This window comes from Gekko japonicus, unplaced genomic scaffold (genome assembly GCF_001447785.1).
Source record: "Gekko japonicus isolate JY-2015 unplaced genomic scaffold, Gekko_japonicus_V1.1 scaffold688, whole genome shotgun sequence".
Lineage (NCBI taxonomy): Eukaryota > Metazoa > Chordata > Lepidosauria > Squamata > Gekkonidae > Gekko > Gekko japonicus.
The window spans coordinates 113,163-140,536 of NW_015163108.1; the positions used below are offsets into that span (position 1 = coordinate 113,163).

A 27,374-nucleotide genomic window follows, 5' to 3' on the forward strand; every position below is an offset into this window, starting at 1 on the left:
GATTAGAGAGAATTGCAACTGATAATAAAGCTCACATTAGTGAATCCTCCTGGACTGAACCAAGACCTAGGTTTCCAGTCTCATTACCAATGCTGATTTCTCCATACCTACTAGCCCTCTGCTTTTCACACCTAATCCAATCATGCCTGCTATTGTCATTCACCTGCTTTGTCATTCAGCATCTGAAATCACTCAACTGTCCAATTATAAGGACAGATGGACTCACATTCTAGCTGTATCTGAACAAGTGAGCAATGACCCACAAAAACTCATACCCTGCCATAAATTTGGTTAGTCTATAAGGTGCTACTGGGCTCTTGTTCTTTTCTATTGCTACAGACAGACTAACATGGCTATCTATCTTTATCCAGAACTCCAGGGATTTCCCAGGCTTTAGTTGGCATTCCTATATGGTTGAGTAAGCAGAAGTATCACCTCCTGTTTGCTTCTGAAAGACATCCTGACCTCTGAGGCCTAATTCTTGGTGAAGAACTCTAAATGAGGAGGTAACCTTGTTTCTGGGTTATATACCTTCATAGTGAAGATGGAAAAGCATTCAGGCATATAAATCCCAACTTGCCTGGCAATCTAGCATTCAGGAACAGATTTTCTATCCCCATTTTTTATGCATGACAACTATGCTATCTTTTTACATATGCTTTCCTTTCCCAACTACTTCATATTCTTGCAACAGAAAATAAGCTACTGTGTCAGTATTTTTTTTACTACCTATGCAACTAACTTCAGCCATGAAATGGGTAAATTTAATTTCATAGTGCATGATTATGTGCCATAATAGATCCCGTTGCTTTGGCATTAGGCAACTGGCCAATTAAAATTAATTACTGCCTTAAACAAAGCAAAGGGACATGAAAATCCAGCCACAATTGAAAAATATAATTGGAAATCCACATGCATATACTATGAGACTCTCCATGTGATCTTATTACATGGAAAAGAAATTAGTTATTAGTTCAAAAGCTGATGACCTAGAGCTCAACTCCACCTGTGTGTGTATTGTAATTGCATACAAAATATATGGTCTTAAAATAGCATTGCAATAGTCTAGTGGCATACTTGGAAAATATCATGTTCAGTAGCTCCTCTGTCTTTCTTGCCTTTCAGCTTATAGGCCTGGTCTCTGGCAAGCACTGAAAACTGTTTTGAGCTGGCACTATACACCTGTGATAGTTAACCACTGCCTGTGCCAAGAAGCAAAGCCTAGATCAAAATGTACTTTTTGATTCCTTTGCTAATTCTTCAGTAATATATAATTGTCTTACACATTGGCCATTTCCAGCTCTTCCATTGGCTGTGCTATGCATTCCATCAGCCATTGGCCCATCAACCGCCACTCAAGAGTACTAACGTGACATTCACTGGGGACTGGGTCTGCTCCTCTTCCCCACCCATTGCCACTGTTCCCTGTCAGAATAGCTGCCAAAATGGCTGTCTCTCATGACGAAGGAACGTCTCCTGCTTGGCTCCTGTGGAACTAACTTTTCCCTCAGTGGCTGTTGCTAGGCAACCGAACTTGGTTCGGTCAGTAAAAAGACAAAGGAAGGAAACCCTTTCCAGGCCTTTGTGTGGAACTCATTGGGACCAGTCCTGACTAGGGTTGCCAGCTCCAGGTTGGGAAATTCATGGATATTCTGCGTCCCCTCTGAAACAACTTTAAAAAGATCTTCTTTGTGGTCTCTCTGTATCACACCTCTGGGATATAGTGTGCCTGCGCCGACCCCGATCGGTATAATGGAAAGCAAAAGGAATCTTTGCGCCCGCTCTCCGGTCACGTGCTGGGCTCTGCTACGCATGACCAAGGGAGGGGCATGACAATCCTGCCAGTTCTCTTCTGACCGCCGCGCTGGTAGGACTCTCTTTGCCTCGGTCGGTAAAACTATACTTTTTGGGGGCCCTTTGGCCTTGTTTTATTCAAGTTTAGTTAGTTAGGAAAGTTTTTTCAGTTAGATAGTGTTTATTAATTTTTCTACCACCCATTTCCCCAACCTATTCCCGCGCAGTGGGGTTTCTTTAAACGGTGCTTGGAATGCGGCAGTAAGATCGCCCCCCCAGACGGACATTCTCTTTGCCTCTTATACTTGGGGGAATTGCACCGAGTTGCCTCTTGCGCCCATTGCTCCAAGTTCTCCAAGCAGACCAGGAAAAATAGGTCTGCTAGACTGCAAGTGGCGCTGATGAAAGCTGCACTTTCGCCAGTGGCGCCATCATCTCAGGAGATGTCTGGACATGCTTCAATGTCAACGCCAGCATCGGAAGCACCAATCGCCATGTCTTCGACATCGACCTCCATCGATGCTGTAAAATCAGTGCTGAAACGCCCGATTGAGGCACAACGGTCCAACGCCCATACTCCTTCCAAAAAATGTAAGTAGGGCAAGGACGTTTGGCTTATCAAGCTTAAGAAGTACAAGAAAGGCTCTCGCGTAGCCGCTTCGCTTGATTCAATAAGCCGAGGGCAGTCACAAGGTGCACTTCGGTCACCTTCGCTACGCCCCATCCAGTCCCTTGACTCCAACCAGGAGCTGGACTTGACTCAGGTTCCTCAATCACCCAATGTTGAGAACCTGCAACAAGATCGAAGGACACTTAATGTCGTTCCTTCACCTCTGTTCATCCCTGATGAGCGAGATCGATCTCCGATGCCGATTCCGCCTTTGACATGGGATCAGTGCCAATCACAATATTTATACGGAGCCAAGCCTTTTCGGGATCGATGCCATGGCTCTCTCGTCCCCCCATGGAGTGGGATCGCCAGTCTTCCTCATCCAGAATTTTTCGGTACCATGATCCCTACCCAGCACCGGAATTCGTCAGACTGATAACTAAAGATCCAGGTCTTCAGCCATCGGCACTGAAAACTCCCATAGATCACTCGGAACTTAGGCCTTCGATACTGATCCTCCAAACGTCGTTCTTCAAACCCTCAAACCAGTCCAGCTTTTCCAGCTCTTACTCGGATGAGGAGAGTCCCCATCCACCGATAGAAGCATCCCCTCAACAACAAGTCGAGGTTGAGCTTCCTATTTCACCGTCAGATGACGTTTTAAACCCTATGGGGAGCTTATTAAACGTATTGCTCATACACTTTCTCAGCCCACAATCCAGCCTCTACCGACAGTCACAGTCTTCGATATCGTACAAATGGACACTTCAACAGCGGTCACCCTTCCCATGACGTCAGTCCTTTTGCAAACAGCCAAAGCCCGCTGGGCTCATCCTTCCTCAGTATCAATCTCTAATAAGAGGTTGGATCATATGTATAAGATTCAAGAATCTGGGGCAGAATTCCTTTTTGTTCATCCAAAGCCTTATTCGTTAGTGTTTACATCATTCTACACCTCCGGAAAAGGAGGGGTGAAAAATTGACTCCTTCAGCAGAAAATTTTATACTGTATCAAAACCTCCAATTATGCAGCCTGCATGAGACATTATCAGTATTCCCTCTGGGAACAAATGACTGAATTTATTTCAACCCTCCCAGATGACTGTAGGCACCAAGCTAGACGCATCCAAACAGAGGGAATGCTCTTGGCGAAACATCAACTTAACATATCCAAGCACTCACTGGATACAGCAGCAAAGACTCTCACTTCTGCAGTCGCCTTATGCAGATACGCATGGTTCATTCCTCCGCCTTACAGCCAGAAACTAAGGCCACTGTAGAGGACCTTCCATTCAAAGGTGATGGACTTTTTAGCTCCACCACGGATGCGGTACTTCAAGAGCTTGACAAAACCATCAAGACTTCTCGCAGCATAGGGGTTGCACCTCTTTCTAAACCGCGTAAAGGAAAACCATGGTCCAAACAATGGTCAAGTAGATCATCATCTAAATCCTCCTCAGAACCACACTGGCAAAGTCGTCCACCCCATTCCTACGGTGGAAAACGGTAGTTTTCATCTACCTCCCTATCTAGACCCAAAACTGCTAAGAACACTAAACAGAGTCTTTGACTCACACCTTCTCTCCCAACTCCCGACATGCTTGTCTCCTTACCTGTCGATCTGGGAGTCCATTACGTCGGACCAGTGGGTCCTCTCAATAATAAAAATGGGATACCTCATAGTTTTCCCAAACCCCTTCCACCTCCCATGTTATCGTCACACCACCTTCAGCAGACCTCCTAGAAGAGGTTCAAACTCTCCTAAGCAAGGATGCTATAGAGCCGGTACCATCAGCACAACACATAATGGGCTTCTACTCTCGTTACTTTACGGTACCGAAGCGGGATGGAGGCCTCCGACCCATTCTGGACCTCAGGAACCTGAACTCTTTCATCATATACAAAAAGTTCAGGATGACAACGTTACAGACCACCTTCCACTCCTAGATCCAGGGACGTGGATGGTTATGTTGGACCTCAAGGATGCGTACTTCCACGTTTCCATCCACCCTACTCACCGTCGTTTCCTCCGATTTGCAGTAGGCAACTGGCATTTCCAATTCAAAGCCCTCCCGTTCGGATTATCCATGGCCCCTCGGGTCTTCATGAAGGTTATGGTGGTAGTTGTGGCACACCTCCGTCTAAAGGGAGTTCCGATATTTCCCTATATAGATGATTGGTTACTGGTAGCAGATTCAGAGGCATCCCTGCTCACCAATGTAGACCTAACCTTGACCGTCCTGACGTCCTTAGGCATTCAGGTAAATCTAAAAAAGTCAATGCTACTTCCCACAAAAAGAGTGCAGTTTATAGGAGCCATCCTAGACTCTGTCATTTGCAAGGCTTTTCTCCCTCCCCAGAGAGCAGGGGACATTGTCGATCTAGTGACTCTATTCCGCAAGTCTGGACATGCTACGGCAAAGCGAATCCAGCGGTTGCTGGGTTTGATGGCTGCCACCATCAACCTCATCGTTTTTGCCAGACTGCACATGAGACCTCTACAGCTATGGTTCGTACACAGGTTTTGCCCACAGAGTCATCCCCAATCCCTTCATCTTCTTCCCACCATCCGTTTTGGGCTCTCTGCTTTGGTGGACAGATCATGTGAATCTCCTAGCAGGAGCCCCATTCCATCCACCCACGTCAACACTCACGCTGACTACAGATGCGTCCCTCTGGGGATGGGGCGCACATCTCAAGGGTCTTTGTGTAGGGGCTCGATGGGAGTCCCATGTAGCACACAATCATATCAATTTCCTGGAACTCCTGGCAGTGCGGTACGCACTCAGGTCTTTCCGACACGTAGTGACCGAGCAAGTGGTCACAGTTCTGACAGACAACACCACAGCTCTGTGTTATATCAACAGACAGGGAGGTATGATCTCTCGGGGGTTGTGTCGCCTAGCCATAGAACTATGGGTCGAATGTCAATCATGGAACACGTTCCTAAGGGCCGCTCATCTGCCAGGAACACTGAACGTTCAAGCAGACGTCTTGAGCAGAGGAGGGGCAGCGGAGCATGAGTGGGAGCTCAATTGGATTTATCTTCACCCAATCTTTCACCTTTGGGGCCATCCAGAGGTGGATGTGTTTGTGACACGCAGCAACAGAAAATGTTGCCTGTTCTGCTCCAGAGCGGGGATAGATCCCCTATCTCTGGGAGATGGTCTTCTGGTCCCGTGGTCAGGTCTTCACATGTTCCTCTTTCCTACGATTCCTCTAATACCCAGAGTATTAGTCAGGTTAATGCAGGAAAAACCAAGCTGTCTCTCAGTGACACCATGGTGGCCCCGACAACATTGGTTCTCCACTTTGCTCCACCTATCCAAGGGCTCCTTCATTCACCTCCCCCCAGCTGCAAACCTCCTCCTCACAGAGAAGGGTCGGATTCTGTATCACGATGTGAAGCATCTCAAGCTCACGATCTGGAGGATCCTTTTCGATCGGTCAGAGACAGAATAGATCATGTCCTATTGAATTGTCGCAGACCATCTACCCGAGTTTCTTACATGGGGAAATGGAAGAAATTCTTGTCTTACCTTACCTCGTTGGGATTGCCACCACCACCATCTGACCTGATGGCAATCTTTGGGTTCTTATTGTCTTGTTGACCTAGGACTCAGTTGTGCCTCGCTGAAGGTCTATTTAGCTGCAATTTTGGCCAATCACCCCCAGACCAAGACGTTTCTTAAAGGTCTGACCCACCTCTTCCCCCCGTCACGTGGACCCACGCCAGTGTGGGATCTACCCATGGTGCTTGCAAGGCTCATGGACAAACCATTTGAACCAATGGCTACATGTAGTCTACAGCTTTTGTCGTGGAAGACAGCCTTTTTAGTCGCAGTTACCTCCACTAGGAGGATGGGCGAGTTATCAGCACTCCGCTGTGACCTACCTTATTTGAGTTTTCATCATTATTAGAAGCCAATGTGGAGATGGGGCTGCACCTGACAGACAACCGCCTGTTAGGTGTAGGAAGTGGGGGGAGTGTGTTGGAAGCCACGCCACCTCCTCTCCTACACCTGACAGGCTGCTGCCTGTCCAGTGTAGGAGGGAGAGGGGGAGGAGTATTAGAAGCTACTGTGGAGGTGGGGCTGCACCTGACAGACAACCACCTGTTAGGTGTAGGAGGTGGGGGAGTGTGTTGGAAGCCATCCCACCTCCTCTCCTACACCTGACAGACAGCTGCCTGTCCAGTGTAGGAGGGGGAGGGGGGAGGAGTACCTGACAGACATCTGGCTCTTAGGTGTAGGAGGTGGGGGGAGTGTGTTGGAAGCCATCAGAGGGGCTGGGCCAGCAGCTTTGCTTCACCTCACAGGTGGTTCTTGGCCACTCCTGATTTCCTCAACTGTCATTAGCTGTCTGCAGTCCCCTGTAAGTGTCGGATTTTTTTTTTTTACCTCAGAACAGGTAAAGAGGCAACTGCTTGGTAGCCGCATAGGAATCAATGGAGCACATTTCCCCCCTTTTGACCCACTTAGGGGTCGAATTTCTAAAAATCCCTTCTTAGCTAGCACCTACGCCACAGTAGGAGTGCTCTCCCCGAATTTGGTGTCTCTAAGTCCAGCGGTTTGGCCTGGGCATTAACTTTATGGTGAGGGGAGTTTCTTTTATATATATAGACTAGGAATAAGGCCCATTGTGGAAATAAATACAATGAGCTCTAGAAAGAGGTTCTGGGAGAGTGCCCCAGCCTTGGGCACTCAGTGTTAATTTACTGTGGCAACCTCAGCAGGGTATAATGACACAGAGTCCACCATTTTCTCCAGGGGAACTGATCTTTGCCATCTGAAGAGCAGTTGAAATTCTGCGTGATCTCCATCCCTCCCCTGAAAATTGGCAAGAATGGTTCCCCATGAGGGAATGGCTGGTTTGGAGGCTGTAGTCCATGGCATTGTACCTGTCTGAGGTCCCACCCCTCCTCAAACCTCACCCTCTCCAGGCTCCACACCTCAAATCTCCAGGAATTTCCCAACCTGCAGTTGGCAATCCTATCTTCAGCTTTCCATCTCCTCCCCCCTCCTAGAAAGCAGTCGTAATTCTGAGTGATCTCCAGCCCCCACCTGGATATTGGTAACAATGGCTCCCCATGAGGGAATGGCTGGCTTGGAGGGTGGAGTCTATAGCATTTTGCCTGTCTGAGGTCCCACCCCTCCTCAAACCTCACCCTCTCCAGGCTCCACCCCTCAAATTTTCAGGAATTTCCGAACCTGGAGTTGGCAACTCTATCAGGACTGGCCCCAATGAGTTTTCTCCCAAAGGCCAAAATAGGTGTGGAAAGGGCCTTTTACTGACAGAATCTAATTGCCTGGCAACAGACACTGAGGAGAAAGTACAGTTGGCAGTTCTGATTAGGGAAATACCTGGAGATTTCGGGGGTGGATCCTGTGGAGGGCAGCATTGGGGGGGAGTGGAAGGACTCAGCAGGGGATAATGCCATAGGGTCTACCCTCCAAAGCAGCCATTTTCTCCAGGGGAACTGATCTCTGTCATCTGGAGATCAATTCTAACAGCGGGAGATCTCCAGTTCCCACCTGGAGACTGGCAAGCCTAGGGGGAAGTCAGCCGCACAGCAGGGGGTTGAAGAGAATGGTTTGATGGTCACTGGCCCATCTCATTAGCCAGCCAGCCAGCCATGGTGGAGCCAAAAAGGAGAGAGAGCCGTTTTAAGTTTATTCTGACAGGAAAGTGGTGAAGCTGGCAGTGGGCGGGGGAAGGGTTATGCTGAAAGTCTTTTGTTTTTTTTACTGACAGAAGTTGGTTGCCTACCAACAGCCACTGACAGGACAGTTAGTCACAGTTAGTCCCACACAGGAGCCAAGAGAAGTGTCTTCCTCAGGAGAGAGTCCAGTTTTCCAGGAGCTGCAGCTCATTTTCTCTAGGCCAGACCCTCCTTGACACTTCCGCCGCTTCTGAAAGAAGGCAGGGGAGTGTCAGCAAGCTGCCAAAGGTTCTTTCCTGTGTGTATATTATTTCTGGGGGGAAAAACCCTGGCTAGCCAGTGCGGTCAGCCTGTCATGCGCACATCTTCCCATTAGCAGGCATTCCTTTCTATGAACACTAGTCTTGCTTTGATGGAATGCTATCTTGCCAAGGCCACAGGTGGAAGAGCACAGGCGGCTTTGCTTAGTCTTTAATGAGCAATAGTGTGGGAATAGAATGATTGTTTATAATTAAGGAACCGTTGCTTCTCAGGGTTTGAGCGCGAGCCGTGCCTCTTGGCCATGCGCGAGAACCATATCTATTGGCTATTGTAATTATGAACTTGCTTTATACTACCTTGCACCGCACATTTCGTTATTCTGAACAGTGCCTCTGTTCAAGTGCTTCATGGCTTCAATAAAGTAAAACCTTCCTGCAAGTGTGTACTTCGTTGTTTGCTGTGGGGTCTGACAGGGAGCCTTTGAAAGGTGCTGGGCAGCCTTCTCTGCAGTACATCCTGCTGAGCTATCGCCCTGACAAAGCACTGGCCTTGTGGCCAAAGGAAAGGGGCCATGAGAGGCAGTGAAGGTGAGATTTTCCCCTGCTTGCTGCCGCTCACTAGGTCTCCCCTGTGGAGGGGTTGCTGCCCCCTCGGTGGAGCATCCATCCTCTTCACCGGCTCCCTCCAGACTGAGAGCAAGACGCTGGCTGCCGGCTTTGTGGGCGGGGCGGGGCTGAGCCAACGCAGTGAGGGAATGCAACCAGGGGGTTGGGAGTCTGCGAGAGTGGCAGCCGAGCGAGCCAAAGGCTGTGGGAGTGTGTCCAGGAGTCACACCAAAACAGCTTTATTATATAGGAGAGATTAGTTTAAAGCAGTGACTAGTGGAAAAGTTAACTCAGAAAGTCTCTCAGAGCCAAAAGTAAGAATTGTAAGATTTTTGTTTATTTGATTCTTTGGACCAATCAAAAAGAGGAGATTTTGGCCAATAAGCCATTAGGTGTCTTACACACAGTCATATGCAAAAAGCAGCTGGATTTGAAGATGAGAGGAAATGGGTGACAGACTAGGAGAAATTCTTCACTGATTCTTCACCAGGATGCTAATGTTCTCTGCTCATCTGTGTGTGGAGTTTCTGGCTAAACTGAAAATTCAAAATAGAACAGTTAGTTCTTTCCTAGAACATAGGGCTCCATCAATAACAAAAGCAGACTCAACTATTAGTCTGTCTACCTTGTTGAAATAATACAAACATGTGTGCGCATGTTCTCTCTCTAGGTAAAGGGGGGGGGGAACCTTTATTTAAAAGAGGAGAGCTTGTGCTTTTGCTTTAGTACAGATCTAAATAGCCAGCAAGGCTTGCCCCCTTGGAAGTCTATAACTGAGCCTTTCTTTCATCAAGCCTTCATGACGTTAAGAAAAAATAAACAACAACAAAAAAACCTTCCAGCATTTATTTGTTACATCTGAATGAAGCCTTAGATCCAAATTACACAATACATTTCTAAATGTACACAGCAGCTGCAGAGAAAGACATTTTAAAAGGCTGCAGGGGCTGTTTTGAAGTACGGTGCAGGGCTCCACTGTCCTTCCACTGTTTTCCTGATTGGGGGTGATTATTTGCTCCACTTTGTTGTGTATGCAATATTCTGTGCATATACAGCTCCAAAAAGAGGGAAACTATTCCCCATGAATCTGTTTTGGCTCAATAAAACAGTGCAAAAGGGAGACAGGAGCTCTCCTCCCCTGCACCATGGTCCTCAGCGGAATCAAACCCCTGCAGGTTTCAAAAAGGCCTTTGCCTACACCTACTGTGTGATACTGCAGTGAATGTGAGTCCCCAGGCCCAGTTAACCAAAAAGTATTATGTAGGTTGGTCCTCAGTCTGTAGCTTATTTTTTTTGTATTTACATTTTTTATTGAGTATATCAGTCAAAACACAGACATAAACTCATTATTCATCTTATCGATATCCTCATGTCTGTAGCTTATTAATGCTTATTAGTGCTGCTGAGAGTCTGTAGCAGGTAAATTAAACTTTTCTCTTAATTTACTGTTATCAGTTGTTAAACTATAAATAAGTGATCACAGTCAATTTAATGTCACTAAACAAATGGTAGTTGCATTTGAGTTTACTTCATTAAAATGCTTTTCTGTTAATGAATTGTTTTAAAATCTCTATCACTAGTGGGTGTGCCCCTGGACCAGCATTTCTCAAATACAGTTACAGTCTCTGCACAAAGCTGATGTTCATCCAAATCAAATTGCATTTCTCCATAAGGCCACGAGCTCGCCATTAACTAGCTCTATTCAACTAACCTTCTTGTATGATCACATTATTAAAATAGTTGGCTCTGTGAAGACCTCTGCTCATGACCCTGCAATTTCTCATGCTAGACATGTTTCAAATGTCACCATAGTTTGGCCATTGTGGGAGTTTTGGCCTTGTGTGTTCTTCTCCTTTCTTTGTGCATACTCAGTTAAGAACGAATATTCTGGATTCACAGCAGACTGTACCTTCATACTATGTCTGAACTATGAACTATGGTTTGCAATTCAGGATCAAAATTCTAAATCATGGGGAAGATACTATGATCCCCCAGGCTTGTTCCTGAAACATCAAACCAGGGTTTGTCTGTTACATGTGACCTATGCCCTTTTTTCCCTTACTGAGAAGACATGGACAGAGTGAGAGTACATAGGCATGAGTCTGGAATATGTCAACCACAATGGATTTGTCATGAGGTAAAGAAAGGCCAATTAGTAATGTTTAAATAAATAGATTGAATTACAGGCCATTGTCCGGCCCATATCTCATATACATGTTTTGAACAATATCATACGGCAAATGTATGTTTTTGACTGTATTTCTGTATAGGAGAAAGTAACAATAGCAGTGGTAAGCCAGAATTTTGTTGGGAAATTGTCACGGTAGTTGGTAAGCATAATTTGAATGTACACAGACTGCTATTGAACACATTATTGTCATGTAAATAAGTTCATTTACTTGCTTCAAGGACTAGCTTTTTATTTAAGGTATATACAAAACACTAAAATAGAAGTATTGTAACAACTGTTTATGCCAATAAAAAGTACCCAAAATAAAACTGTAGATGATCACTGAATTAGTGTTCTTGACCTGATTAACATGTCCTGATCGCACTTATATACCGATACATGGCAAACCATGGGACTTATGTTGCCGAATGTCAAATACAGCAAAAGTAGCAAGACTGGTATTCATTCATATTACAGCTTTCGTTAGACAGACATCCCAAAAGTAAATAGAAAAGGGCTACTGTGTGATAAATCCAACAGATTGCTAGATGAGAAAATGACCAAATTGCAGTCCTTGGAATGAAAACACAGCTTGATTTCTATAAACAAAAATTCATTTAACTTCAAATGAAGTTGTATTTAACTCTAAATGGTTGGACAATTGCATGCAGTAATTATATGCTGCACAATCTGAAAGTATTTGGGTTAGAAATCCAGAGGAGTTTAATTATGAGCACTTTGTGAGGTCTGTTACACATACGTTACTGTTTTATTTTTTAAAAAATTGTAACCACAGTATTAAAAAATTATAGTATATATCACAATTTAGTACATTTTATTATACTAATAAAATAATATTTTGAAGTATGCAGCTTGGTTTCCATATGGATTGAAAGAATAATTGCTGAGATACTTTTTGAAAACTGTATCAAAGCACTCAATGCAAAGCTATTGGAAAAACGTATAGACTTACTCCTATTGTAGAGATACTCTAGGGTTTGTAGGCTACCATGTAATATGTAATGCTTTTAAGTTTAGCATTAAGCATTGCCAGTTTGTAATATGGTATTTAGGAATTTGTACAAATGTAAATGGCAGATTTCTTTTACCAACAAAGTATATTTAAACTGTTTTGAATTTTTTCCTCAAAATTTCAATCACAAAGTTGCTAAATGAAGATGGAAAAGAAGTTAAGTGGGTGACAGTCTAAAAAGCTAAGGCTTCATTGCATTATGCTATGAACTAGTTGTATTCCCAAAAAACAAGATAGGCTACATGCTCTTTTAAAGTTCATGCCAAGTTCTTCATCTTACAATTAATAGGACTCATGTCATAATTCTGAGCAAGCTAAAAAAAAATCTAGTACACATTTATGTGTGCGAAATTCTTTTCCCTTTACTTGGTAAAAGGTGAATATAGACTTTTTTTGGCTTTTGAGTTTATGGGTGACTTTTTGACTCTACTGAACTTAATGATGTAACTTCTACCAATGATTATGGAGCCAAGATTTAGGTTAATGTATCATGCCTTATATATTTAGATGTGCTTCAGTCTAGCAAGAACTAGATGAATGTGGATGTAGGGTTCATACAATCACATCCCCATATGCAAATAACCACTGTATGTAAAGAACCTTTCCCAAGTTCCTTGAATCTAGATCTTTGGATTTATGTAGACAACAATACTTTGTTTAGTCTAGAAAAGAGTAAGAGTCCAGTAGCACCTTAAAGTTTAACAAAATTTGTGGTAGGGTATGAGCTTTCCTGAGTCACTGCTCTTTTCCTCAGATACAGCTAGAATGTGAGTTCCTGTATATTGGAAAGTGGAGTGATTTCAGATGCCAAATGACATTAGCAAGCAAATGACAATAGAAGGTGTCATTGAATTAGGTGTGTTATGCAGAGAGGTAGTATGTATGGAGAAATCAGCAAAAAGCAGGAAACTTAGGTCTCGATTCAATCCAGGTTGATGCACTGTCTTGAGCTTCATTATCAGTTGCAATTCAGTAGTCTCTCTTTCTAATCTCCCCTTTGAAATTACTTTGTAAGAGAACTGCTACTTTTAGGATAGCAACTGAATGTCCTGGAAGGTTAAAATGTCCCCCCACTGGTTTTTGAATGCTTTGATTTCTGATGTCAGACAGCCTTTGAAGTCTGATTACATCCTTCCATGTCCCTCTCCTATCATGCAGTACACAGAGATTGAAGACTTCCTGGTTTAGATTGAAGAGCTGATTATAACTGGTAATGGCATTGATTGGGCAATTCAACATATTACATTTTGTTCCTTAACAGTTTAGCATTTTATTTTGTAGTAATTTGTTAATGCACCTGATTTGGGCATCACAACACACAAAGTTCTAATCTTGGACATCTTCAAACTTGGCACAATCATTGACGAGTGGAGGAAAGATGAGGGTACAAGCCAAAGACTTTCCAGTTCATTTTCATTGTGAACAAACCATGGACTGTGCTATTTGAATTTGACTTTTGGCTTCTGTTGCTGAATTAGTGTCATAGAGCATTGAATAGATGATTGGCTGCCTTGACACTATCAGTTATCTGGTGAAGGAAAGGTTGAATGTAGACCTCATCTTTTTCTAACAAAGTGGATGGTATTTGCGTTCTGGGCATTTCATATGCTGCTCTGTGAATCTGTGGAAAAGTCATGAAGATATTCTTTAAACAACGCTGCAGTAAGACTGTTTCATTCAGTGTTGCACAGCTTACATCTGCCATGAAAACAGCTTCTTTGTCTTCTGTGGTTTCCTGGTTTTTTGCTTTTTTAAAAATGGAATATTTATTTCACAAACATTGAATTCACATATTCTAGTTGCTTGATAGAGATCAGATCCTGCTTTAACGGTAGCATCACCAAGAACTTCAAGGGCAGCCTCCATGTCCAATTTTAATCCTATAAGTAACACTTTGGGGGTCTGTCAAAAATTAATGCCACTTCAGAAAAGATTCAGCTGGGTGCAGTTCTCTTTAGCAATAAAAAAGAAGCTGTTGACATTTTGATTGCTTCAGAAAACAGCACACTGAAGCATGGCAGCGACACCAGTAATAAAAGTTCAAGTGAAAATTCTTCCCATCACCACAGGAGGATCAAAAGGCCTGACAGCGCATTATAACGTGGTCATTGGCAAGATGAAGCAGGGCCACTATGGGTAGTTTTCATGCTTAGCAGTGCAGCCTACTGATAAATCTCTTTTCATTTTCTCTTTTATTACTTCATTCCTCTTTATCAAGCCTCTGTGCATGTTTTCAATTAGCACACTGAAAGCTCCAAATACTTCAGTTGCTCTTTAGGTTTGGAAGAAAACAGCATCCTGATGGTACAGCTAAAATATTTGGTCACTGTGTTTTTCAGACCATTAAATTCCATTCAGCAGCAAAGCCATTGCAGTTGTTTGTTCTTTAAAAACACCATGAACTACCTGACTAAGCATGCCTGATGTGAAGCAACTGCACTCAGTCTAAGAGAGTTGGAGAGATTTGATTACTCCTGTTTGACCTCGAAGAAATTACCTTTCTTTTTCTTTCCAACCCCCCCCCAGCCATGCTGATTGTATCATCCAGCAAACAATCACGCACTGTTTAAAAATACGTAGGTGAACAGGATTCTGTGTCCTGGAGAAATACATTGATAAGTTAAGGAAGGACAGGGAGTATGGACTGGGCACAGAAAACAGATGCTCAACGAACATGTCTGGTATAAATGAATGCAGTATTTTGTGCCTGTGGGCATGTCCGCTTGTTCATTCTATAGGTTTGGTTTCAAAGAGTCACAGGAAACACTTTGGGTGTAGGTAAGGCACCTACACCACTAAATAAAACTGCTCCTGACAACTGGGGATGCTTGGGGACAGCATAAGCTGCAGGGCAGGGAGCTGCAGTTTGAATGAGAAATCTGCAGAAACTTCCCTTGCCCAAGCAAAAGCACCATAGAACCCAGCTCTTAGTCTCTGGTCAAAACAAGGGACCTGGACTACATAAATGCTTTTCATCCAGTGACTTACTAACCACCATCACTCCCTCTATGCACACATGCAGTTTAACAAGGGCATTGAACTACAATTCTTTTTTTATTGGAGCATATAAGTTATTCAAGCATATAATTCTAATTAGGACTGCATCCCTGTACAACGTAGTTCTTAAACGTTCCACTGACCATAAATGACATGGGGTAATAATATTGCATTAAACCCATGGTTTGCAAAGTGTGAAATATCTATAGGATCATGCAAGTGCTGAAGGAAGTTTGGGCCTTTCCTAAATCCTAAATATAAATACATGTTGATGGAGTCTGAACTGGGAGAGACTGAACAAGAGAGAGATCTTGGAGTTGTAGTAGATAACTCACTGAAAATGTCGAGACTGTGTGACTGCAATAAAAAAGGCCAATGCTATTCTGGGGATTATTAGGAAGGGTATTGAAAACAGATCAGCCAATATCATAATGCCCCTATATAAATCAATGGTGCGACCTCATTTGGAATACTGTGTGCAGTTCTGGTCACCACACCTTAAAAAGGATAGTATAGCTTTGGAAAAAGTGCAGAAAAGGGCAACTCGAATCATAAAAGGGTTGGAACACTTTCCCTATGAGGAAAGGTTAAAGCGCTTAGGGCTCTTTAGCTTGGGCAAACGACGACTGAGGGGTGACATGATTGAGGTTTACAAGATTATGCGTGGGATAGAGCAGGTAGAGAAAGAAGTACTTTTCTCCCTTTCTCACAATACAAGAACTAGTGGGCACTCAATGAAATTGCTGAGCGGTCGGGTTAGAACGGATAAAAGGAAGTACTTCTTCACCCAAAGAGTGATAAACACATGGAATTCACTGCCACAGGAAGTGGTGGTGGCTACAAGCATGGACGGCTTCAAGTGGGAATTAGATAAGCATATGGAGCAGAGGTCCATCAGTGGCTATTAGCCACAAGGTATAGATAGGGACTCTGGGGCAAGTGATGCTCTGTCTTCTTGGTGCTTGGGGGGGGGTCAACAGTGGGAGGACTTCTAATGTCCTTGCCCCACTGGTGGACCTCCTGATGGCACCTGGTATTTCTGGCCACTGTGTGACACAGAGTGTTGGACTGGATGGGCCTTTGGCCTGATCCAACATTGGCGTCTCTTATGTAGTGAACTCAGTGCATAATCTAATGAGACAGTCTTTATGTTCATACCACTTGTATTAAGTTTGTAGCCTGTCAATATCAGGCACTGATTGTAGATTTCCTTCCATAAAGGAAATCTGAAGGCTAAGTTATCATTCATCCTATGGCAGCCTCTTTTTGTGTATCAGTGAAAAAGAGAGAGAACAAACTCTGGCCAGCAAACCTATAACACGCTACCAGTAGCATGTGTAAACTCAAACTAGTTGCACTAGTCAAAAAATGCTCAAGAAATTAAATAGCCATGTGCAAATAACTTGTTGCTTGTGGTGGAGACTGCCATTGGCTGCAGGCAAGTAGATGACACGGGCAGGAATTTCAAATGACTGTCATTGTCCCAAGGACATTATGTGTTAGCACAAAGAATAGAACCATATATGTGCAGGATACTGCCAAGTACAAGATACAAAGTGTTGAGTACTGAGTCTAACCCTGACAGACCCAGCTTGGGGACACAGAACAATGGACTGCTAGGATCCTGGGATGGACCTATTGCCCAGGAGTTCCTCTGTAAATAGCCTATTGTTGGGAGTGGGTGTGTGATGGGTGTGCCCTTTTACAGGCTTATAAGCAGGGCTCTGGCCCTGCTAGAGTCATCTTTTAGTTGAGCTGTTATCCCAATAAAATATGAGCTGATCACTAACGCGTGTTTAACCCAGTATATTTCACAAAGAGAACATCAGTAAAGGGGAGGGAAGGCCAAAGAATGTGGGGAAGAGGGAGACCAGAACAAGAGAGGAAACAAAACACTTTCTTTGAAGAAACAGGATGCAACACTATCTCATATGTAACAATGTTTTCCAAACTGTTTTGAAGTCCAAAAGTACCACACCACTTAATGCCAGTCCCTGGTAGAGGTAAACAGTGGAAGAGCCATGTAAGGTTTAAAGGGGACTATGGTCATGGTTTTGAGCACAGTGTAAGAGCAAGGAAAAAGAGACAAACTGTATGAGAGTGTCTACAGTGTACAGGATACTACCAATTGCAAGATACAAAGAGAATATCAGTAAGGGGGAAGGAAGGCCAAAGAGTATGGAGAAGAGGGAGACCAGAACAAGAGAGGGAATGAAGAAACAGGATATAATACTATCTCTAGAATCTGACAGCAGCCACAGTGCACAAATTTGATTGCAGGCCTAGCTGCAAAGGGGGACAGGAAGATGGCAAGGCAAACCCACCAAGTGCAAGAATACAGGCAAGACATGGTTGGGATAAAACTGGCAACAATAAGTTGGTTACAGCTGGAAGAGCCTTGGCGCAGCATTGGGCAACAAATCAGGGCGTTGACCGACCCACCTGCCAACTGATGTACAAACCACCCCCAGCCTGTCTGCTAGGGGATGCTGTGGGATGGCAGTCTGCAGGATTCCACAAGGGTGTGTGGTCTTCCCCTGCCACTTGAACAGGAGGGCACCTTGACAGCCCCTGAGCTGGACATGTCCCCTGCAAGCCCTCACTGCAAATTCCCTTAAGGGGATCCCCAAAGATGAGGGAAACAGGCATGCAGGCTGTATTTTCCACAAAATAGATCTGGCCCCATGCTAACACCACCAGGACAGTTGTGACAATGAAAGCAAAGAAGAACAAAACAACAACCATAACAGCACAATAACTGCAGGGCTGGGTGGGTGAAGCCACGAGGCTGAGTGCCAGGCAGCACAGCAGGGCCCCCTTTATCCCCGGCAGGCAGACCTCTGCAAGGTCTGCTGGCCGGGACCGATGCTAGGCTGCACCTGATTGGCAAGGCTGGGGGGAAGAGACAGAGGGGAGCCTGCGCAGCTACAGCAATCTCCCTGGCCAGTTTGGTGTAGTGGTTAAGTGCACGGACTCTAATCTGGGAGAACCGGGTTTGATTCCCCACTCCTCCACTTGCACCTGCTGATGTGTCCTTGGGTCAGTCACAAGCTGTGGCACAGCTGTCCTTGAAAAAGAGCAGTTTGTGTCAGAGCTCTCTCAGCCCCACCCACCTCACAGGGTGTCTGTTGTGGGGAGGGGAAGGGAAAGGAGTTTGTAAGCCGCTCTGAGACACCTTTGGGTAGTGAAGGGTGGGGTATAAATCCAATCTCTTCTTCTTCTTCTTCATCATGTCACTGACCAATGGGCTAGTGGAACCACGTTGCCTGATCTCCCCCCCCCCCCAAAAAAAAAGTTCCCAAGTAAGTCTGGGGTCCATGCTTCTTGAAAATCTCATTGACTGACAGTCCTCAGCTACTGCTTTCCTTGTAAGTTCTTTTTGTTCTTGTTACTATTGAACTGTGTATTCTCCTTTGCCTCAAAGCTCTTGCAAGTCTGTTTCATGACTAAGACAATTCATTCTGATCACAAACATCTGTGACTGGCACATTTCCTTTCAACTTGTGTGGTGAGTCTACAATGGTGGTGAAATACTCTGGTTGGTCAGATCATACCGGAGCAATAATCATTGTAACCTGCACTGAGCACAAATTTGAGAGTTGAGCAACACTTGGGAGTAAAGCCATATCCAAAGGCTAAGAAGCGATTATATAGAAATTCACTAGTAACTGTGTAATTCCCGGTAAATCATAGAAGACATCCTTTAAAGCTCCAATAGAACTGCCAGCTGGCTCCTTTTGATATAAAGCCTCTATCTCCGAAAGGAAATGAGTGAAGGGGCTGACTTCCCTTTTATGTGGTCGGTGGAATCGTTTGTTCAATGGCTGCAAGAGTTTAACATTATTGGACTGTTGGCTGCTGACGGGCACTCTTAATGTGTTGAAAAGCTTCATCAGCTGTCTTACATAAAAGGTTATATGCGTGGAAGGAAAAATTCAACCAATTGTGGCTGAGGCTCCACGTATTTCAGCTGACAGGGCATGATGGCACTGAGTCATAGTTTCTAAGCCATAGATATAGAGCACCAACCTAGACTGTTTCCACGGAGCAGTCAACTGGGCAGCTGATTCCAGATGGGGTGCCATTTTCCTGCCTTCAGTCTCAATCTCAGGGTATCATGACTAGGGGAGGTGTCATTCTGACTTTTCACTTCAGCTGTGAAGATACCTCATGCTAGAGCCGAGTAAAGTGCTAAATAAATAATGTTAGAAACATAATAGGCAAGTAAGTATTCTGTATTCAGAGAGCTACTACATTGTTTCCCATATCTAACTTTTAGTATGGTATATTTTTTGCAACACTGGGAAATCATATTTTCATTGTAATGAGGCAAGCAGACCTATGCAGTCAGAGCAGAGAGGTGAGTGAATAAAACTGGTTGTTTAAAAATAGGCCTGAGCATTATTATTTAATATTTCAGTTGTTGAGGTCAGGAAGTGCCCCTCCACTGCTGAAAAAAACCCACGCAGACCTCAAGCCATTTTCAGATGATATTGAGATTTTAGACTCCTCCTGCCCCATCGTTTTACTTTCAGTGATTCCCAAGTGGTTCCAAGTTTTGTCTTGCAAAATATGAATGAAATGGGGCAGCTTCTTCTATTTGGCTAACAAAATATCTTTTTGGAAGGCTGTTTGGATTGGTTTTGCTTCATACTAGCAAACTAGGCTGCCTTACCATGTTATGAAAAACATTCCAAAAGTAGAGTGAAGCCAGGACATAATTTTTGTACAAGGGTACCTGTTTTAACAACAGCAGAATAATGTGATTACTAGAATAACACAAACCATGTCCCTGGTTTGTGACTTCACAGTGGCAACAGTTGTTCCTCTCTGACATGGCATTAGATTGCAAAACTGGTCCAAAATTCAAAATCTATTAAAAACTGAATGTGTTCATTTTGACAAATAAAAGTGACTATGAATTGGTTCTCATTTGGGATTATGATGATAATTGTCATCAGTCTAAATGGCAATTCAGAATGTCTTTCCTTTTATTTTTCCTTATTACTCTCTTTAGTGGTGTAAGATAATTTATATGAATTACAGTCATATAAATTACAATAGAACAGTCATCTGTTCTATTAAATCCCTTTTTGTCTTATCAGCATGACATATCTATCAGTCACAAATTTCAGTTTCTTCAAGAATTTATTTATTTTTAAAAATTTACCTGTCTTTTTGTCTTGGATGATGTTTATCTTCAGAGAGCCAGTTTGGTGTAATGGTTAAGTGTGCGGACTCTAATCTGGGAGAACCGGGTTTGATTTCCCATTCCTCCACTTGCACCTGCTGATGTGACCTTGGGTCAGTCACAGGCTCTGGCACAGCTGTCCTTGAAAAAGAGCAGTTTGTGTCAGAGTTCTCTCAGCCCCACCCACCTCACAGGGTGTCTGTTGTGGGGAGGGAAAGGGAAAGGAGTTTGTAAGCCGCTCTGAGACTCCAAGTGAAGGGCGGGGTATAAATCCAATCTCTTCTTCTTATAGGAACTCAAACCAGCTTACAATGTAAATAACAACAAAGCACAATAAAATATATAAAAACCAGTAGTTAAAATCAATAATTTAAAACTGCCAGTAGGCAGAAGAATAATGAACTAATCAAATGTTGCCATGAATGAAAATGTCTTCAGTTGCCTTCTAAAGGTTGTGAGTGAGGGTGTAAGGCACATCTCCCTGGGGAAGTTGTTCCATTATCATGGGCCTGCTACAGAAAGGCCCTGTCTCATGTACACACCTGACAAGCTTCTTTGGTCAATGGGACAATCCAGAGGGCTTCTCCCTGTGATTTTAGTTCTGGGGTAGGACCATACAGGAGTAAATGGTCCTTCAGATACCCCAGTCCCAGGCTACATAGGGGCGAAACCAACACCTTTAATTGGGCTCAGTCAGAAGCCAACTGGAAGTCAATGTAATTTCTGTAAGATTGAAGTCACGTGATCTTGGTAACTGGCCCCAACCAGCAGTCTAGCCTCAGCATTCTGCACTAGCTGCAGCCTCCAAAAACTTTTCAAAGGTAATCCCACATACAGTGCATTGCGGTACTTTAGTTTAGATATTAACTAAAGCATGGATCACTGTGGCTAGATCACAGTGAGTCAGGAATGGGCAGGGCTGGCACACCAACCAAAGCTGGGCAAAAGTGCTCCAAACCACAGCAGCTACCTGGTTTTCTGATGTATTGAGCACCACTCCCAAGCTGCAAACTTGGCTTTTCAAGGAGAGTGCAATGCCATCCAAGACAGGGGAGATCTCTAATTGGTCTTTCTACTAACCCAGAGCACCTCTGTTCTATCAGGATAAGGTTTCAGCTAGGTTTCAGTCAGGTTACTGACTCCAGGCACCATTTTGGAACATCATCAGCTTCCTCTGAATGAGATGGGGGGAAAGGTAGAGCTGGATATCATCTGCGTATTGCTACCTCCTCCCACTTTATTCTCGTAAAAACCTTTGAGGTTGAATAGGCTGAGAGAATGACAGAACCATGGTCACCCAGTGAGCTTTATGGCAGAGTGGGGGTCTGAGCCCAGATTTCCCTATTCCTAGCCCAGTACTGTAATTCCTGCACCATGCTGGCTGCCTTATAAGTATAAAGTACATTTAAGACATCTCATACACTTCTCTTTTATGTTACAATGTAATATTTAAGTTAATCACGTGCATTATGGGTATGGCTTGATGTATGGATGATCTGAATTGGAACAGCAAGTTTGAACTGGATAATGTTTATGTCATCTTCAACAAAAACAGCTAGTTAATTGATAGAGAAAATGGGTTTCAGATGTCAGCCAAAATGGCATCTAAAAAAAATAAATCTGAGATAACATCTAGAATTAGATTCTGTTTGATATCCAACCTGCCTACATAAGCAGAGAATGAAATAACATGGTTTTTTGCTGCATGTAAACAAGATTGTTTCCAGAGCCAGCAGTAGGGTATTAGGGATATTCTGCACAGCACTGTAATCAAGATGTTTTATTAATTAATTTTTTAGTTCATTTTGCATTGAGACTGTTTGACTAGAATAGCACACTGACAGTACTGGAAAATAATTCCCACAAGTGAAAACCCACAAGAAATTTGCGGGGAGGGTACATCCCATTCCCCACTTTGCTCCCTTTCCTCTCCTCCCTTCTCAAATAATCTTCCACCCCCTCTTTCTCCCCTTCCCCTTTCAATCTTTCACCCATATTTCTCCCCCCTACCCTTCTCTGACAATTCCCCCCCTACCCTTCTCTGTCAATATTCCCCCATCTCTCTTTCGCCCCCCCCTTACCTTGACATCTTCAGCTGTAGGTGAACTCTGTCCAGTTAAAAATGAGGTGGGGGGAGAAGTTTTAAAAGGATAGCTAGACTATCAACTACAGAGGCATGTGACTGGGTGAGCCGGTTCCTTCTCACACCCATCTCTATAGCTGCTGGCTCAGCTGTCCTTTTAAAACTTTCTCCCAGCTTCTAATCAGTCAGACTTCAGAGAGAAGCAGGGTGGGAGCTGATGGGAGTGAAGAATCCTCCTCACACACAAACACCCTGACTCCAGTGCTACTTCTCCCTGAAATCTGATCAATTAGAAGCCGGGAGAAAGTTTTAAAAGAGCTGCTGAGCCAGCAGCTACAGAGATGTAGATGAGAAAGAGGCTCCTTGCCCACTCACATGCATCTGTAGTTGCTGCTTCTCTTCCCCCCCCCCCAACTGCAGTGGTGGCTCTCTCAGCCCCCTGTCTGCTTTTTCCTCCCCCCAACAGCAGTGGAGGTGACTCTCCCAGCCAGCCACCTGCTTCCCCCCCACACACGGCCCCTGGCAGCCAACTGGGCCCTCCAGAGCCTCTGTAGCGACAGGGCCACTGGCAGATGGCAGGGCCCTCCAGAGCTGCTGCATTAGCGGTAGAGCCCCCGGGAGCAACAATGGCAGCAGCAGTGACTGTGGCTGGGCCCTCAGGAGCTGCTGCACCAGCCACAAGGCCCACTTCTATTAAGTGCTCTGTGCATGTACAAAGAACATTTTTGTTTTAGGGGAATTTAACACTCTCAAAAAGTATTTTTTATGTTTTTAGATTTTTATGCAAATCTGGGACTTCCCCCAAATTTGGAGAAAAATCTACTTTCTCACAGTGTGGGCTTGGTCCACATATTTAGGTATTCGAAGATATGCCCACACTTGAGAAATAGCTAAATAGACAAGTGGGGGCTGGCAAAATTCTTGGGGGGATCCTATCTCCTCCCCATTGCTGAGCCTTGGAGCCCAGCAGTGTCAGTGTCTGGGAGCTGCTCCCTGTTCAGCGGGGGTGGAGACTGGTGTCCTATGCTGATGTTCAGCCTAGCATAGCTACCGGCATCCTCATCTGCTGCAGACGGGCCAGCACAGCTGCCAGGCCTCCTCCACCACCACTGTGGTCGGGCTGTAGCAGCTGCCAGGAGACTACCTCCATTGCAGCCAGGTCACGGACACTCCCAGGCATCCTCAACCACAGTCGCAGAGCTGGCATGGCTGCTGGCATCCTTGACACTGAGACTGTGCCTGGCACTGCTGCCAGCATCCACCACAAGGCAGGCCTGTAGCAGCTCCATTCTGAACCATTCTATTTGGAGGAGAAGCCTAAACCCCCCTGTGATTTTTTAAAACATTTCAGGGTTTTTTGCACACCTAGGGGGTCCCCCAAGTGTGCAGAAAGTTCTGTTTAGCCTCCATGTGGCCCTGATCCACAGATTTCAGCCACAGGTGGCTAATAGTATATAGACATGCCAGATATTAGTGTTGTGTTCTGATTTCCAGGCATAAATAGAAGAAAATGTGTGTGTTCTGTGTTTGACTTACATCGCAAATTATTATATCTAATGTTTTTACTTCTGGTAATAAGAAAGCCAAAATAATGTGTCTGTGGGTGTGCATACATATTGATAATGGGCAAGTTTTAAATTATGAAGAAAATATTTTTGATGAAGGCAAACTATATATATCATTTTAATATTTTTGCTTTTAGAAAAAAAATCTGGTCCCTGAAAATCTAATTCCTATGGCATTTGCAGGCAGAGAAGCAGCCAATTGGGCAGTAGAAAACAAAGACTACATGTCAAATTTAAGCATGATTTTAACTTTATAACTTTATTTATCTCTTACTTGTTTGCTATATTTCTAGCCAATCTTTTTCAAGTTTAGGCTCTTGATGATAGAGGTTCATCAAAATATTTTATGATTAAAAACACAAAGAGTGGTGTGACATTATATTACTCTGACAAGGCTCTTACTTGGTAGCAATGTTTAAATGGGATTTCAGTGTTAAATTGGAAATGTAAATAGCACTCGTTTCTGCTGCATAAGGACAATGTGATGACACGTAAATTGTTTTTAAATGAGATTAAACAGATTCATGTAAAAGAGGTCTCTCAGTGCCTGTTAGCTACGGTGACTTAAGGGAACCTGTACATTCAAGGCAATAAAACTCTGAGGACCAGGAGCTAGGAGGCAAGATCATGGGAACGCCTCTGTGTCCTGGTGTCTTTTTGTTCGTTTGTTTTTTATTTCAGCACATAAAACAATACACATGCTACATTAATACAGGATCGATTATCTCCCCAGACAATTACAGTTTTCGTTTTTATCTATCAAACAAGCCATAACTAAAAATATACAAAATCTAAGTATTTCTTAGGTATTGAGGAGTTCTGGCAGGTGGTTTGATTATATATACTCAAAAAATGTATACTAGGTCTCTATGAACATATTTTTCCTACTAAGGGCCCGGTCACACGGAAGGTTTTGGCCCGGGAGAGGGACGGATTGGGGGGCACAGCAGACGGGCGCGATTTCACCGCAACATCTGGGTAGCGGTGTGCACCCATTCCCGATCCGGCCCTTCAGGCCGAAAATCCGCAGTAAAAAAGAACCACCCCCAGAGGTGGACTTACCGGGAATGCCACATCAAGCGCAGCCGTGGGATCGCCGCGGCACGCTTCATCCGAAGCAATCTTGGCTCCCAGCCGAACTGCACATGCGCACACATGCGTAGTTCGGCTGCCTCGCTCCCCTTTCAGTGGCTTCCCCCCGGCATCTGATCGTGCCGGGGAGGAAGTACGTGGCGGCTCAGGGGATTTATGTGATCCCGCTGCCGTGTGTCTTTTTTGGTGCGGCTTTAAAACCCCCCTTTTCCGGGGGCCCCCCCCCCCCCCGTGTGGCAGGGGCCTAAGATTCTCAACTTGAATTCATTGTGAAACTATCTTGTTCTGGACCATCAAGTCCCATATTTTATCATACCACTGTGCCAAAGTCGGTATATTCTTAGTATTCCATTGTTGTGCTAATACTGTTTTACCAGCTAATAGGAGATGGGTTAATAAATCCTTCCTTGACTCTGGGATATTTAACTCTGGCCACATATTTAATAAAATAGACTCAGGTGTATTTGGAATCAAAATTCCTGTTATGTCATCAATATTTTTATAATATTTTCCCAATATGCATTCACTACTTTGCAACCCTACCAACAGTGGAGAAATGTTCCAGTTTCACCACATTTCTTCCAGCGTTCCAAATTAGTTCTTAGTTTGCTTTTATACAGCTTATATGGCGTTAAATACCACCTGGTAATTAGCTTATATTGTTGCCAACAGATAACTGTACATTTAGATTTAAGCAAGGGAGTGCTCCAGATTGAATCCCAATGTTGTTCAGTTAGTTGTATCTGGCACTCTTTTAGCCATTGGACTTGAATCGAAGTAGACTGTGACCATGAATTCTGACACAATAACTTATAAATAATTAAGATTCCTCTGTGTCCTGTTTGTTGGCTGCTGTGTGAAGCAGAGTGGAGCACTGGTTTGATCTTGTAGGGCTTTTATTTTTTTGCCATTGTCTGGTGTAAACATATGCATATGATCATTTTAGTATACCAGATTTTCACTGGTCATGCTGGTGTTGTGTTATACCAGCCAGTACAAGAAACCTAAAGTGAACATATCTTTGTATCTTCAGAAAGTAGAGTGTAAAGAATATATTCATGGATTATAAAATCTTTACAGGTGAAGGAATGGTTTAAAAGACATATCTCTTATCAGCCATAAGTTTCCCCTGGAAATCTCAGTGGGAATACCCATGTTCCAGTTTATGAAGCCTGTATGCTATGCTCATTAAAAAAGGGAGGGAATCTCCTTGTCAACGCTATGGCCTGCGGTCTTTGAAGTGCAAAGTGCAGCAAATAATGGAATAAATCTCTCCTTTCTTATCTTTCCATGTTTGTTCCAGTTGCTAAATTGTTTCCATGAAAGAAGGCTGCAAAAACATAAGGGAATAATTTTGTGTCATGGATGAAGGTTATCAGAGGAAACAATGTGCAACCTCTTCCCCCAAAAAAACCTTTAATCATTTTTCTTTCCCTTTTTTTTTGTTCCAGTATCCAGCTGCCCTAATGAATCTGGGAGCAATTCTGCATCTTAATGGCAAACTCCTAGAGGCTGAGGCAAACTATCTCCATGCCCTTCGGCTTAAACCAGATGATGTCATCACACAGTCAAATCTACGCAAACTCTGGAATATTATGGAAAAACAAGGCTTAACGACATCCAAGACATGACATAGGAGGAAAAATCTTTAGACCCTTTCTGTTTTTGTAAACGGGAGTGGAAAAGTCAAATTCAGAAGAACTTCCAGGATACTCTTTGGTTTGGCACTCACATTAGACTGGACTGCAGTTGTCCAAGGATGTAATTGCTGCTAGGAGAACCTACAGGGCTGCTTTTTGGTGTGACATTTTGACAGTAAGAGGGAGATGGAAACCCTCTTAGGAACTTCATGAAGGACTTAATAGTTACCATCACCAGTATAAACGTGAAATAGATTTAAAACTGGAACACTTGAAAGGAGCCCTTTCAGCATGTCCACCAAGTCATCCCAGGCATTCTCATGTTGCTCATTTCTAAGCGGTTGCTGGTAGAGATCATGCTGCCTTATAGCATCCATCTGGTCAGCATGGGGAGTTAGAAAAGGATAAAGACTGATTTAAGTCATTTACTGAGGCTGTCCTTCATTAAAGTGTATACTAAACCCAATGCTTTTTCAAATTGTATTAATGTTGTGTGTCATTAGAGCTGACTGCTTATCTGTTTCACAGACTTCCAAAACTTTTTGAAAAACTTGTCACTTTAGCTAAGATTTTGCAGTCTTTTGTGATAAAGTGCACATATTTTTAAGCTTTTTCTCAGATATCTTCTTGGCTGCAGGTTGTCATGAGAGTAATAAGCAAGGGATAGTGAA

General features: G+C 43.8%; 1 protein-coding gene across 1 annotated transcript in view; it reads left to right on the forward strand.

The window, feature by feature from the left end:
• Positions 1 to 26,694, forward strand: part of TMTC2 (transmembrane and tetratricopeptide repeat containing 2) — a 137,474-nt gene extending 110,780 nt beyond the window's left edge. Inside the window, exon 11 of the mRNA XM_015406798.1 lies at positions 26,515 to 26,694. Coding sequence (XP_015262284.1) covers positions 26,515 to 26,694 — 180 coding nt within the window. The remainder of the gene's footprint in view (positions 1 to 26,514) is intronic.
• The last annotated feature ends 680 nt before the right edge of the window (positions 26,695 to 27,374 follow it).